This window comes from Lepisosteus oculatus, chromosome 8 (genome assembly GCF_040954835.1).
Source record: "Lepisosteus oculatus isolate fLepOcu1 chromosome 8, fLepOcu1.hap2, whole genome shotgun sequence".
NCBI lineage: Eukaryota > Metazoa > Chordata > Actinopteri > Semionotiformes > Lepisosteidae > Lepisosteus > Lepisosteus oculatus.
In genome coordinates, this window is record NC_090703.1 from 15,769,245 (window position 1) to 15,785,148 (window position 15,904).

A 15,904-nucleotide genomic window follows, 5' to 3' on the forward strand; every position below is an offset into this window, starting at 1 on the left:
GACATTTGGAATATTCTAAACATACATTATTGTGATAGAACAGTTCTGGGAAGATATCAAATGCACATTTAAATGCGCCATTGTGTGAAATTGAGGCTTATTTTTGTACTGTACCATAGAAATACATATTGCCGAGACTGAATTTATTTTTATTGTTAATTGTGCTGAACTTAATAAGAACCTAATAAGAATCATGGTTTTCTTGTATTTGATAGGATTTCATGTTTATTTATTTGTATGATTTATTGTCAGACTTGATGTTTTAATTCTTTTTGTTCATTTGGAGATGTTTTATAACCTGTAGTCCTTAGTGTGACCGTTGCGATTCCGCGAGGGCTTGTGCCCTCCGCCACCCGTTTCGTCCCGCAACACCTGGGGCGCGAACCCGGGTCTCTGGTGTAACGCAACATGGAACCACCCGCATGAGCTAAAGGAGACCTCCCCCAGCCCAGGCAGCTGAGGTCCCTGCTACACGCAGGGAGGGCAGTGATGTCACTGTATCTGAATTAGCTCCGCTACATTAGGTGTTAATGTGATTTTCAACATCACCAGTAATTAAAAAGACACAATAGTCATTGATGTTTAGATTTTGTTCTGCCTAAATATGCAGATTTGGAACATTCTCTAAAAACAAATATGACTATTTGATTTGTACTGCTACTTAAGTAAATTATTTTAATTTGCTATATTTGATTTGTAGTTAACAAGCCTAATGTCACGCCCTCTGCAGCCAGAGGGCGCTCCTTCTTTGTCCTGTCCCTAGTTTCCGGTCTGCTGTCCTTCCTGTCCCTCTCTTTCCCTTGGGCTATATATTTCTGGGTCTTGCACTCTGTCCTCGCTCAGCATTGACGTTCGGATGTCCTGAGACCCGCCTAGCACCAGGGCGCCCCACGTCCGCTCCCTGAGGGCATAGGTTTCTATACGGCAATCCTGAACTCTTTGCACTATGAGCCCGGGCCTTTTTCCCGTCTCGCCGCTACGCATATGGGTCTTTTTCCGCTCTCCTGCTCCCCACGGTTAGTCCCTTTGGACGTCCGTGACAGAATGCTGAGCCACCTACTGACCCCGCGAGCAGCGGTTTTTTTTGTCTTGCCACAGTTTTTTTTTCTTGTTCTCTGGGCTGTTTTTTTTTCAGTTCCTCTATTCTAATCACTGGATATCACTCTGATCTTCTGTGCCTGTGAGCAGGTCCTGTACCTGGCTTTCCTCGGGTAGATCACTCCGATATCAGTGATTGAATGTTGAGCTGGCTTGCCTATTCTTATTGCTGGATATCACTCCGAGCTTCTGTGTCTGGAGCGGGTTCTCGTGCCTGGCTCTTCCTGGTCTTGCTCTCTCCGATATCAGTGATAGAATGGTAAGCTTTCTGCTGTTCCTCCATTCTTTTCGCTGGATATCACTCCGGGCATCTGTGTCTGTGAGCGGACTTCGGTCTGGCTTTCCTCAGGTTGTCCACTCCGATATCAGCGTTAGAATGTGAACGTGCCATTTGCCCAGTCTGCGGTATTTTTCCCCGGGGTTTTTGTGTTTTTTATTCTTGTTTTTTGCCTTTTGTTTTGATTTTTTTCTTCCTGGTTTCCCCTCCTTTTTGGTCCCCCCTGCTCTCTGTCTCGGAACTTTGGTTCCTACCTGTTTTTGGTTCCTATCTGTCTTGTGTGGTTTGTCTCCCTGGTCTTTCCCAGGTTTTTTGTCTGTTGTGTTTGTGCTTGTGTACTTTTTTGTTTTAAGTCTCCGGAGCTCTTCTCTACCCCCCCTTCCTCCACCCAATAAAGGTTTGTACCCCGGAGGAAGGGGTAGCTCTCAGCCGTGGATTCCCGGAGGTTTCCTTTCAGTTAAATGAGGTTTTTCCTCCCCCCAGTGCTGTGCAGCTTATTTATTTGTATGGGCGTCGGGAGCCGCCCATGAAGGGGGGGGTACTGTCACGCCCTCTGCAGCCAGAGGGCGCTCCTTCTTTGTCCTGTCCCTAGTTTCCGGTCTGCTGTCCTTCCTGTCCCTCTCTTTCCCTTGGGCTTTATATTTCTGGGTCTTGCACTCTGTCCTCGCTCAGCATTGACGTTCGGATGTCCTGAGACCCGCCTAGCACCAGGGCGCCCCACGTCCGCTCCCTGAGGACATAGGTTTCTATACGGCAATCCTGAACTCTTTGCACTATGAGCCCGGGACTTTTTCCCGTCTCGCCGCTACGCATATGGGTCTTTTTCCGCTCTCCTGCTCCCCATGGTTAGTCCCTTTGGACGTCCGTGACACCTAACTTAACCTCACCTGAGCCTCAAGGTAAAAGTAATTATAGTTTGCAGGTAGTGTAACATAATGTGTCCATGTTAAATTCCAATAATATAGTGGTATACTTAGGTTTTACAGAATAGACTGAAGCACTAATAATTTTCTTTGCCAGTGATTTTCAAAACACATCAAACATTGCTTAATCATAAAATATACCTATAAAATAATTTATGTTCATTAGTGTCAAGTGAAAAATACCACATTGCATAAAAAACTAGTAAAACATTGCTGTACCAAATATAACGTGAATGCACTTGAAAGAAAGACAAATTGAATGATTAAAAATGCCTCTTACAGAGATTTGTATGATAAAAAAAATGCTAATTTAAACCATCAGTGAAAGAGCTTGGAGAATTTACAGAAATAATCGACAGTACAGTACGTGTTTTGCAACTTTGTAAAAGATTATGATTCCTGATTTCAAACAACTGCAGATTCATTTTGGAACAAACTGATTTTTATTCTGATTCCTACTTACACTTGTCTTCGTCCTGACCATGATTATATCATACAGTAAATGAAGCTAAATGAATGGAGGACATGCTATTCTGTGTTATCCTACTTCAAAATCTAATTTTAACACTGAAAAAGCTATGAATCACATTTTTGCTTCCACTGTTTTTTTGCTTTTAGAGATGCACATTTTATTAAAATGCTGAAAGGAAAGGACTGCAAAACATTGACAAAATTCTGATGATTTCTATTGCCACTTACATGTACATCTGCATGCGGTTGTTGGACAAATTGTATATTAAATGTAATAATAAACATGGAGCGGTTCGCGTCCTTGTTTATTGTCTTTAGAATGTCACTTAAAGGTGTACTGTGTTGTAAACAAATTACTATTAGGTTAGCTGGTGAGAAACAAAGCAAGAGCTCCTTTCAAATGCCAGATTTTTCCCTGGGTGACTGTCTCTTTGGAGTTTATACAGTATGTTCCTGTTCTCCCTCCCACTTCCTGGCTTCTGTACTGGCTTTTTAAATGGTTCACCCTTATTGTAGATTCTGATGAATTTAAAAAAAGATATATGTTCTTCTCAGTTTAATGTCTGATATGTCCCAGATCTGATACATCAGAATACAAATGGTGATATGTATAATATTGTGAAATGTGAGTAGGCACTAATCAATTGTGAGGCATTTCATTTGGTTTTTGGTTGCAGCTAGTGGCAAGGACATTTTTTTTCTGGATTTCAGAACTTTTTACGTAGTGTTTTGTGAGTGACATAAATTAATTTTTATTTTTCTTAAAGTGTAAATTAAAGAAATTTCCATTTCTTCTTATTTTTTTATTTTTACAGGGTCTATTTAAAATGGAACGGGAAGTGTCTCCTTCATAACAGTTAGTTTTTAATTTGGTGATGTGAGCTGAATACATTGACAGAAAAACTACATTTTCCACCATTCCACTTCCGTGAAGTAAAATCCACAGATATCCATAATGTACATCATCTACAGCATAGTAGCCCAAGTAGGTAGCTGCATCAGTATATATAGATCGCAAAGGAACAAGTTAAGGTTTATTCCATGACGAAAAGAGAAGAAAAGAAACAACGTTTTGGCTGTGGAGCCTTCTTCAATCTACACCTGAAAATTGTATATTTTTATATTTTATTATAAAATAAAATAATCTGTTTTCTGATTTCAGTTTATTCACAGTTACTAATAATCCTGTATACTGCATGCAATTTAAGAAATGATAATTCTGTGTTATATACAGTAGTATTGTGACATACAGTACCTCATTTAGAGTTGTGGTAGCAACATCCTGTCTCAACAATGTAATCATTGTATTTAATGAAATTGTCTCTAGTACAGTATGCATACAATACAGTATGATTAGTGCAGGAAAGCTCTAGTAGGTTAATAAACATTTAATACTGTACTGATTTGTCTTACAACCACATGCTGCTGCATTATTTTTAGGTATTCACTGCATGGTAAGTTGCAATATAAAAAAATCAGTTGTTTTGCTTATAGTGACTCCATGAAATTAATTGTTTACTGAGAATTTCCATGAAACCAGGCACATTAAAAAGCTGAGGTCCGATGAAGGCAACATTCCTAGTTATACTGTCAAGAAATATGACAAGAAATACAGTATGTAGACTAATTTAACTTAGATTTTAAAAAAATGAATCTAGAATTCACCTAACACAACACAAGTACCACCTGTTGTGACTGAATGCTCTTTAAAGGAGAACTGCAATGCTATTTTTATATTACAGTATAATGAATTGGCAATGATGAGTGCATTTCAAACCACAATGAAACTACCAAGTACATTGTAATGTACACAATATAGAATTTAAATCACAAAGAGAGGCAAAAGAGTTTCAGTGTACAGTGTGTAGTGCCATATTGCTGTCATTGTCTGTGAATTTTGCTACTATATCAATTTTTAATATTTTCATGAAACTGACACATACAAAGTGACGTTTTTTAGATCCTTTCAGTATTGCAAAAAACAGCAACCTGTCAACCAACTAAAATACATTCATATTAATTTTCAAGTTTTGCAAAAGTGCTTTATCATTTACATTGGTGGTTATTTTAAGGTCAATCACACCTAAAAGAAAAGTTCTAGCAGAACTTATATTTTTGGAGAATTTGTTGTGCTCTATTCATGTACAATTACAGTTACATAGCTTTTAAGACTTATTCAATAAGGCTTTTCAAAATATATATTTATGTACATGTGCTCCTTACAATGTTATTTTTTCTTTTTTAATCTTTTATTTTTTTAATTCTTAAGGAAATAATGGATTAAATAAAAAAAATGTTTTATATTGCTACAATGATTGGTATCTGTAATTATATTAATCCTTAGTGGCATCTAGTGGTGAATACAGATCACTTCATAGATTATGACAACTATAACATGACAAACTAAACACAGTATAATTTTGAGTCACTTTAGAGCTTATAACATTAGTTATAAAGTGTAGTCACTTTAGTCTGTTGTGTTATTTGCAACATTTAAAGTCAGTTTAAGGCACCTTTTTGTCAGGGTAAAAAGTCTAATGATGTTTTCATTAGTCACAACAAATATATAACCAGTGATATATTTAGATTTTGGTAATTTTATTTTATACTGTATATACAGTACCTTCCATATACTGTAAGTGTTGAGACAAAGAGGTCAAAATTGCTATTTCTGTACCTGTATATTCAAGCAATTTGGATTTGAGATTATGAATATGGGGCAAAAGTATAGATTGTCAATTTTTATTTTTGGGTACTTCTGTGCTTATATATTGCACCTGTTCAGAATAATAACAGTTTTTGTATTTAGAAATAGCACCTGTCCATTTCAGGTGGGTATAATTATAACGATAATTGGTTGTGTGGTGTTTCTTATTGGTCAGGTATTTTCTGTTACATCAATAGTGAACACATACTGTAAAAGTCTTGTACTGTATGTGAATGTGTAGTGTTGGATTTAACATTTGGAGTCAGGAGGCCTAAAACAGTATGAAAACTAAAGAACTGCCTATTAAAAAGAAAATAAAGTAATTTGAATGCTGAAAAAAAGAAGAATTCAATCAGAACCATAGCACAGAAACTGGACATAGCAAAATCAACAATCTGAAATATTTTACAATCAGCAACAACCAGGCTGGCCTAGGAAAGCAACTCCAATTGATGATAGAAAAAACTCTCAAAAAACAGTCTCTGAAATTACAACCACTCCACAGTGCAGGAGTGAAGGTATCACAACCTACTCTTTGCTGAAGTCTTCAACAGGACAAAGTACAAAAAATAGAATGGCTAGATTACAGTTTGCTAAAAAGTACAGAGATGAGCCAGTAGAGTTCTTGAACAAAGTGTTATGGACAGATGAGACAAAGATAAACCTCTATCAAAGTGATGGTAAAGTGAAAGTGTGGAGAATGGAATGAATTGTAGACGATCCAAAGCATACCACTTCATCTGTGAAACATGGTGGAGGTAGTGTCATGGCTTGGGCATGCCTTTGGAGCTGACTTCATCTTTATTGACTATATAATTAATGACTACAGCAGCAGGATGACTTTAGAAGTGTACAGAAACTCCTTGTCTGCTTATGTAAAAGAAAATACTTCCTGACTCATTGGCTGGAATTCAATCATGCAACAAGACAGTGACCCAAAACACACTGCCAATGCAACCAAGGAGTTCATCAGAGGAAAAGGGTGGGAAGTCTTAGACTGGTCAAGTCATTCTTCTGATATAAATCCAATAGAGCATGCATTTAACTTGCTCAAAAGGAGACTGTAGTCAGAAACCCCCCAAAACAGTGAGTGAAAATTGCTGCAACAAAGGCTTGGAAAGCATTTCAAAAGGACAAACCAAGAGTTTGGTGATGTTAATGGATCACAGGTTTGATGCAGTTACAGTTTTGTGTGCAAAGGATTTGCAACCACATGCAGTTATATTTTTTATTCTTTTTAAATTGACTTTAAGTTACTTTGTTCCAGTACTTATGCTCAGCAAAAACGGATGGATGGAAAATTGGGATTATTCTAAAACATTTAAGCATGCTGTAAATTATATGTGCAGAAATACTCAGAAAATAAAGGTGACAATCTGCACTTTTGCCACATATCTATTTTTTCACATCAAATCTGAATTGCTTAAGCATACTACAAAAAACAACAATTTTGACTTCAGTGTCCCAACACTTATTAAGTGCCCTGTATATACTGATTGTATCATCCACCCTTTATGAGAAAGCCAGGTGTCCTTATGAATGATGGTCGAGGCCTGTCCTGAAAGCACAGGGTGGAGGGCAGGACTCCTCACTACCTGGATGGGACAGTTGTATATTGCAGGACCATAGATAATAGGACAATTTAGAATACCATTTAGTCTTAACCAGCATGTGTATGGGGTCAACAACAGAGAATATTACATGCTAACATGCGGAGAAAAGACATTCTCTGCAGATACAGTAGGTAGCAGTTGAATAGATGGTAGGCCTCTGCATTTGTAACTACAAGGTTGTAGACCGACATTCTGGGTGGGACAATACTCTTGTATCCTCCAGTAGGGTACTTCACTCAGATGCTTCAGTAAAATGTGCAAATGTATAAAGGAGAACCAATGTAGGTCACTTTGAATAAAAACATTAAGCTGTGTGGCAACATCTCTAAGTACTATGCTACTGTGTTGCCCTATTATTAATTTTAATAAACAATATTACTGTATAACCAGTAATAAAAACTACTTGATTATATTACAATATATTCATGTCCTAAAATCTTCCATCCCTGTGAAAATGAAGGTCTCTTTAATTGAAGAGTAATTAAAAATGATGCAATTGTACAGTATATGGTGATATAAAATGGACCTAAGCATGTAATTACAGTAATTAAAATGTATCATGGGTCTTAAGATTCAGAGGTTATGAACCAGTTACAGTGCTACAGCTTAGAATCAGATAGCAGGTCATTTGTACTGTAAGTCATAACATAAGATTGTGCAAATGTAAAACCCACTTCTTTCAATGTCTCTTCAGTCACTGAATATGTCTAACGTACAGAAAAACACTAAAGAAAGAAAACTAAAGATGATCTTTCTGCTTTAGATATTATTTAAGGTACTAATGAAGGCAAAATCTAATTTAATTTACCACCATTACATCCCATACAAAATTAAGCTTTGTTGTGTCTGGCCTTGGTTTATTGAATTTGTTCCCAGAAGGTAATTATGTAGAGCACCCTCTCTGTGGAGAAGCATCCCTTGGTTCACACAGCAGCTGAACAGCTTCATTTTACTTTAAAGCTGTTTGAAAAGAGGAAGAAAACAAGGCAGACGGCCTTAAATGTGCTCTTCTGGACCTAATCAGCCTGACTTATGCCTGTTTCACACTGCAATAGCTGCTACCTGGTTACAGCCAAACAAGGTCTGGCCTTGCTCTACTTGTTTAGCTGTTAAATTTACATGGTAATTGCTGCGGCTAAAGATATAATAGCTGGCCTTTGCCAAAATTAGGACTTTCTACAAAGATAACATTGACAAGGTTTGTGATCTGGTAAATCTGGAGAGTAAAGGATTTCTTTGTCTTTTCTCAAAGCCACAAAGTGGCATTTCTATAATTGAATGGAAGGGGATTTTAATATCCTGACATAGGCAGCAATTGTGTATTCCACTTGCAAATAAGTTTGCAGAACAATTAAAAAAAAGATAACAAAGGAGTAAAACCTCACAAGCACTTCATTTTAGCTGTTTCTGGTCTGGTGGCTACATCTGACTCCTTGGACACTAATGTTTGTGAAAGGAAAAGGTAGCTAAGAAGATTAAAAGTCTTGATTGTTTCCTCTTTGAATAGTACCTCCTGGTTAACACTGAGGTTATAAGACAAAGAAATCCTATTGGACCTCTTGTACTTCGAAAAAGACTTTCTACTGTTGTACTATTTTTTGAAACCTCAATTTTTTAACTTTTTTATTGTCAAAAGTAATTGTTTTGTGGAACTTTGTATTTGATACTCTTTTGTTTGCTTGTTTCTGTGTCACTGTGTCATCCTATGAGCACATATAAAACAGATGACCAAACTTTACGTTTGATTACATAGGGTTATGTTTGATTAAAAATCCATAATTTTTAATATGAATCATGTTCTTCATCTGATTTGTATCCCACATATACTGTACAATACCTATACTGTAGAATTATATTAGAGCTACACCAGATAGAATATACAGTATTAATGAGGTTGGAGCCCCAATTCTGCTGTTTATGTAAGGAGCAATTTATCCCATTAGTCAATATCTCTTTTGAAGATAGGGGAAAGCCTTTAGAATACAAGGAGACTATGCACATTCCACACACAAGATGTGCCAGAACAGAATCAAACCCTTTGCCCTAGGACTGTGAGGCCCAAGCTCTAACAAACTACACAACACTGATAATAATTACTATGGGTATTCTCCAGTTATCTGTGTTGAAAACAAATATACATTAATTTAATATACATTTAATACATGTCAGTTGTGACCCATTGTTTTATTTTTTTAAACTAGACTTTACTGTAAATCACTGGAGGTTTAATCAATTACGATGTACTTCCTTGTGTTGTGGGACTTAAGCAAAGATGGATAAACAGCACTGGACAACACAATAGCCGTTGATACCCTTCTATGAGTTTTAGTATACCTTTAAGACAATGTAATGGATTATCGTTAATAATATTAGGTGTTAAGGGAATGTTACTAAGAATCTAGCACTTTTTGAAGTTTTGGCATCAATATTTCACTTAGTTAATCCGCATGTTGTAGAATAATGCCAAACAATGAAATGTGTGGCAGTGCTGTGAATGTAGTTTCTTTTTTCATTATTTCAAGATTTCCCAAAGCGCTTTGCAAACAAAACAAAAATCTAGATACTGTATGTACTTTATAGCATAGTGAACACAAAGCCATAACATTGGATTGTCTTTTAATAAATCAACTTTAATGTTAGCAACTGTGTAGGTCCTAGTCTACTTCAGTCTACTAAACTCAGTGCTACTAGAGTAGGTTATAAACACTTTCTTGTGAAGTACACAGGAAATTCCATAGGCACAGCTTTGTGTTGATGTGTTTCCATGGAGTGTTTACTTTATGCAAGTTTAGAAACTGATGTAAATGCTCAAAAATGAATCTAAAAGGGGAAAGTCAATGTTTATATTTTGGCTGACAAATGGAAATAATATCAAGCAACTTGCCGAAGCTTGGCTATAATTTTGTAGAAGTGTAGCTACAAAAGTGTAAGGCTAATCTCTTTTAAGTATTGAAACTTTGAAGCCAGACTTCAATTGGAATGTTGATCTAATTTAAGATTACTGCTTAACCACTGTGCATTAAACTTCAAAAACATCTTGGACCGTGCCCTTCGATGTCTGAAGGAACACAGCCATAGTACTTCCCTAGAAATATAAGACAAATGGCTAGCTGTATGTCACCCTCAGGGTGTTAGGGCTTCACTTACAAATTTTAGTTTGTAAAGAATATTTCAATTTTCTTTACCTGACCTAAACTGATAAAATAACTCGGCACTCATGTTCCTTTCAAAAAACAAAAAAAAGAAGGTCTTCAAAGATGGAAGAGTCACAGAGTGTGCCGTGTCACAATATGAAGTCCTGTGTTCATGTGACCTTTCATTTAATAATATTCGGTTGTGTGCTGAGATTTAGCTCTTTTGTCTTGTACTTTGCTTACATACTCCTGGAAGCTCTAGGGGGTGATGATATTTGAAGTATTGTACTTTATAACTCAAGATACCATGCTGTTGTCTATTTTTAAGAAAAAAAGATTTTTCAGAACTGGGTACATAAAACTAGATATTTTAATAAATGAGAAACCTGTGCATTGCAATAAAAATTACATTACAATGACAGCATTTGCAGAATTCTTGAGAATTGCAAGAAATGTAAAATTCTTCCCCCTGCTGATGCATAGAAACAGAAATACTAGTGTTGTTAATTCTATAGTAAAAGCCTTCGTAGCACTATCAGACCTGGGCTTTCTCTCAGCAGCTGTGCCACTGAGATGATTTTAATCCTCTTAAAATTCCACACCCAGGAGCAATGGAGGACGGGCTGTCTCCACAAAGGCCATCTTTCTGAAGCAGTAACAGTAAAGCTTTTCTAAAAGACCACAGTATGCTTGTCATTCTTTCCTTTGTTTTTACAGCAGTAAATATTTTAAAAATATGAATTTTATATTTCAGACTAGCTCCTCATGACACCTGTCATGCGTTACTGAAGCTAGAACAAACTGTACAGTATCTGAAACATGCTTTGACTGTAAAATTCCAGGTCCGTTGGGTAAAATTGAATGGGCAGTCACTTAAAAAATAATTGATATGGAAAAGGAGCAAAACCACTCCAAAAAAACAACAACAACTGAACTATTCTTATCTTTTAATATAAGAATTGTCATGGATTTAATTAAACAGGAAATAGTGGATTACTAAAGTGTTTTAAATGTTGCATGTATTTTCCTAGTGTGAACTTTATTGTTAAAATCTAAGCACAATGTTATTTTATGATTTTAGGAATGTAAGGTTGCGTAACAGTTATTTTTAATAGTTTTCTAGCTTTTTGTATAGATTTAGAGCAAAATGATAGGTCTGCATTAAGCACAGGATACATATTTATCTAGGGAAAAGTTTAAGCATATTTAACAAATCCTTTAACAAATGTTCTATCCATTCAGGTTCTGCCCATCTGAAGCAGATTTGAAATATTAGATACCGTGAAATCTACATTCAGTTAATACTGAAGGGAAAAAGATGGGTAAAAATGATTAAAAGATGAGGGAGAGATCATCTTTTTTTCCGATCAGTTATCTGGTTATTTTATTTAATTCTTTTTTTTGTGCTTAAGTATATGATAAGTGAGTGGAACACAATGTTTAACTCAAGATAAAAAAATAATCGATTTACTAATATGTATTTGACAAGTTTTTTACTGTTTACAGTTTTTACTTCACAAGTAATGTTTAATCTTAAATGAATGCATTTTGACAGCGATTAGGTAAACAGATGTATCGTGAATGTATCGTGAAAGAAAATAAACTTTTGTTGCATCAAAAGAGAATAAAAAGTAGATACTTAATGTGTATAAAGAGTGAGAAGAAATGAAGAAGAGACAAAGCATCTTAAGAAGGCTGTAATTTTTCAGCCTGTTTCTTCAAGTTTGACATGGACTCATCAGTCCTCTAATTTACAATAGAGTATGAAGAGTGACAAGTGACTTAAAGCTAAATACATATGTGGTCAAACTGCAGAGGTAATTTGCAGGCATATTATTTTAGGCTTTAAAAGGAAGACTTAACGAATTAAATAAACACATGCTTTTAAAAGAAGTGGATGTGGATAGTTTAAGGTAGATGAAAGAAAAGAAATGTACCTTATCTTCCCATTAAATATTTTAAAATGCCCTTGAAAATATCTTCAACTTCAACACTTTTATCATCTGACTCTGTAATTTTGAGAGCTTTCCTACTTTTTCATTATAAGCTGTTTGATCTCAGGACCAGAAAACCAGTACTTATGTAGTTCTTAAAAAGGCTATTCCTTAATTTTTTAAATTTTTTGCAAAAAAGAGCTGAACATATTGAGGCTTTAGGCATTGCGCTGTTTATATTTTAATAAATTTAGCACAGTAATAATTGTTAAATACTTTTTGTGTAAATAACTTTGAGTGCCTAATTTGAATAATTAAAAAAATGGTTTTGAACAGATGACATTACTGTAATTAAGTGTGTAATATGAACCTGATTACATATAGTATACAGTTAATAATATGTAATCCCTACTTTTAGAAAAGCCATAAACAATATGCTGTATACAAAAACAGTAAGTGTGGAATGTGCAACAGTGTACTCTGAAACAAGTTCTAGTCCTGTATTCTGAATAATAAATTAGAAAGGCTACTGCCTTTGGAGTAGCTTCAAAGAGAATTGTGGTGAATAAATCCTGGAGCATCACCATGCTGAGCTGAGGAAAAGAGCTAGAATAGCCCCCTGTTTCTACCTAATGTTGCATCATTGGGGGGAATCAAGAAGCATTAGGAGAGGCACAGGAACATTCCAGTGATTTGTGTGAGTATGTGTTCATTTTCTGCGAGACAGAATGCAAGTGGATTGACTAAAAAGCCGAGCCCTGCAGGTAATAATTCTGCTCTTGGTCTGTAAATCCCCTTGCAAGCAGATGGGAAAAAGAGAGCTTTCATCTCTTTGGGAAATAAGTGAAAGTATAGAGCACCACTGAGATGTGCTTGCCTTTGTTAGTGTCTGGACAAGAAGACTGATGATTTTCACACTTTGGTGAGCTTCAGGGCTTTTTTGCTATCCACATTCAGTTATATATTTAGTTTCTTTTTTTTTCTCCATAAGACATTAATCTTACTAGTATTTGTATCTATCATTAGTACCTCACGTAAACACCACCAGTCAATTTGTACGGGAAATGTAATCATTCCCACCCTCTTTAAAAACTCAAAAGCACCTTCAGTGCGATAGCTCAACATTTTGATTGCAGTTAACATTTTGTACATGCACAGACCTTTTGTACACAATGAAATGTCAATATAGAAACATATCCAATTAAAACGAATTATATTAATGAGAATGTTATTCAAAGTTGTTTCAATTAATGCCTTGAATATTTTAATGATCCCTGACCTTAGTTTTGCTACTTTTTATTTCATTTAGAGCTAAAAAGACAAACCACTAGATTTCTGATTTCAAACAAAATACTTCATCAATGCGTTCTAAACTGTATATTGCTTATACCATTAATAATCCAGTTTTTCCAGTTTCTTCCCCAGTTGTCTTTCCTTGTGAATGTTTTATCCCATTAACATTAGTATATTATGTTTTGAGACAGTTTGTCAACAAGTTGTGTAAGATGATGAAGACGATAAGTGTATTAACAGTGTTCTAATGTCAGTCTTTATTAAAGCATGTTAAAGTTACCGTTTTCCATACTTGCATTGTGTCTTTTGTATTTAGTGTTAAAAAATGACCCATTCTGGATTCACAATAGTACCAAGATAAATCCCATTCATCTCTATCTGTAGGTGCAATCTTGACCTTTTGTCTAAACTCGTAACTCTGAGGTCAGCAGTTCTCCCAGCTAGTGTCATTAACCATGATGGATTGTGTAGTACATCATGCTTCTGCTAACATCAGTGGATTGTCAAAGCCTCAATTTATATCTTCCCTTTTAATACAATCTAAACATGATTTTTAAATAAATTAATTCTTATTTCATTCTCTTAATGTGTCAAGGCTTTACTTTTATTATATGTACTTATGCAGCACAATTAAAATGTTTTGGACATTATTTTAATAGTGTCTTATCATGAATAAAGTCTACTATGGCTTGTTTTAAATTTGTAGATATTTTATTCATATTTATTGTTTTAAGGATAGAGATAAATGTCTTAATTAAGAATCTAAGGATATTTAATTTAATGTTTTATTGAAGATAATGATTTATAAAAAGGTTATTTGTACAGTCTTTTCAATCTGATCTGTAGTTCAAGGAGGACTCTACTCAGAGCTACTTTTTATCTACTCATTGGTCCAAGCTAAACAAAAATAAAATACAGGATGGCTTTTAAAACTTTAAAAGGGAAATTAAAACTACAGACTTAGATAAAGTCCTCTCATATCACTCCAGGAAGGAGGTGCTTCTTAACTTGCTTGCCAAATACAACACCTTACTAGGAACTTGCAGTGTTGGTGAAAATATAGCTTGGCATACCTCAGCAAGCAGTTAACCCCCAGGCTTTTAGAATTAATTGTTCCATGCAAGCTATAAAAGTGATTGATTAGGTCTGTTTTGTCCTTGACCCACTTAGAAGAGGTTAAAGTTCAGTGACCTCAGTGCAGAAGGATTCCAAACAATAAAAAACGTTTTTAACTCTCTTAGTCAGGGAAGATTCTAGGAATTTGAGCTTGGTGAGGCACAAATCTTAGTGTCTTATGAGTCTTAAGTCTTAGGAGTTGAAGGGTTGAAAAACAGGAAAGCCATGTTTTCCCAACCACTCTCCAGCTGTGTTACACATGTACAGAGGAACAGTGCTGTCGCCATGTTTAGATATTAAAGGATGAAAAGTACACATTCTTGTTACTTGTTGTCCCCTACAGTCATGTGAAACAGCATGGGAACTTAAAACTAAAGAAAAAAAACAATATAGGTCCAAGATTTTCAATGTCATTGAACTTTGTAAGTAGATTGTAAAGATGCTGGTAAATCTATGTCTAAAATAGTCCAAAATATAGTTTCTGTTTTTTCTCATTTAGATTGCTTCAGTCCAGTATAGTGAAATATTAATTTACTGTCCCTAATGCCCTAAAACAGTTCTCAAGTAACTAAGTAATCTAATTGCTAGCAAAAACCTTTTCTGTTGTTGTTGAGGCCAGGAATGATTCAAATTACAGTAGCTATAAAGCTGTTTCCAGCCTGGATAAAGTTATTACTTATCAAACAAATTCTATAATGAGATCAAGCCCCTTACTAAAAGAAAACTTCAAACCTCCTGTCAATTGTGAATTAGAAGCTTGGTACTTGATGGCAGGTTTCCTCTGGGTAAAAACAAGAAACCTCGGGCAGACAAAAAAAAACATCATCGTGTTGAGATGTAATTTGCAGTTGGTGGCTGGGTTGAAATTGTGTTCTGGCCCAATAAAGTAACAGAGGTTTTAGCTGGAACGAAATTTGTGAGACCCTGTTGCCCTCTGAAATGTGTCTGATCCCGCATCTCTACAAAAAAAAGTACATAAACAGAGAAAGCTTTTGAAGTCTTTCTTCCAGATGCTTTTATTTGTTTTTATGGTAACATGATGTAGAAAATATTTTTGAAACAAACAAAAGGTCCTGTACATCAGTTTATTGTTGTGTAGACAGACCTGCCCAATATCAAATCAAGTAGTTTTGTTTGATAGTGTTGCGTACCCTGAAATCTCTTTAGCTGTGAATTCACAGAAGGAGTAGTCATTCTTCTGTTAAATGCGAACAGTCTTTATCATGGGCACTTGTCTTATGGCTTTAATCCTTTTTTAGTGAATAGTGCAAGTTTTATTGTGCATAGTATTTGCTCAAAAAGATGAAGAAACATTTACTGTGAATTAATTTCCTGGAG

At 35.5% G+C, this 15,904-nt stretch overlaps 1 protein-coding gene across 5 annotated transcripts in view; it reads left to right on the forward strand.

Annotated features, from left to right (window-relative positions):
• The window catches only part of fsip1 (fibrous sheath interacting protein 1), a 105,194-nt gene that overhangs the window by 73,293 nt on the left and 15,997 nt on the right, over positions 1-15,904 (forward strand). Inside the window, exon 12 of one of the 5 annotated variants that reach the window (XM_069193293.1) lies at positions 10,830-10,916. The exons of 2 other annotated variants lie outside the window; for them this stretch is intronic. In XM_069193293.1, coding sequence (XP_069049394.1) covers positions 10,830-10,898 — 69 coding nt within the window. In that variant the 3' untranslated portion in view covers positions 10,899-10,916. Of the gene's footprint in view, positions 1-3,584; positions 3,739-10,783; positions 10,917-15,904 lie in introns of those variants that run through there. 2 more of the 5 variants (XM_015350770.2, XM_015350767.2) reach the window with 2 other exon arrangements.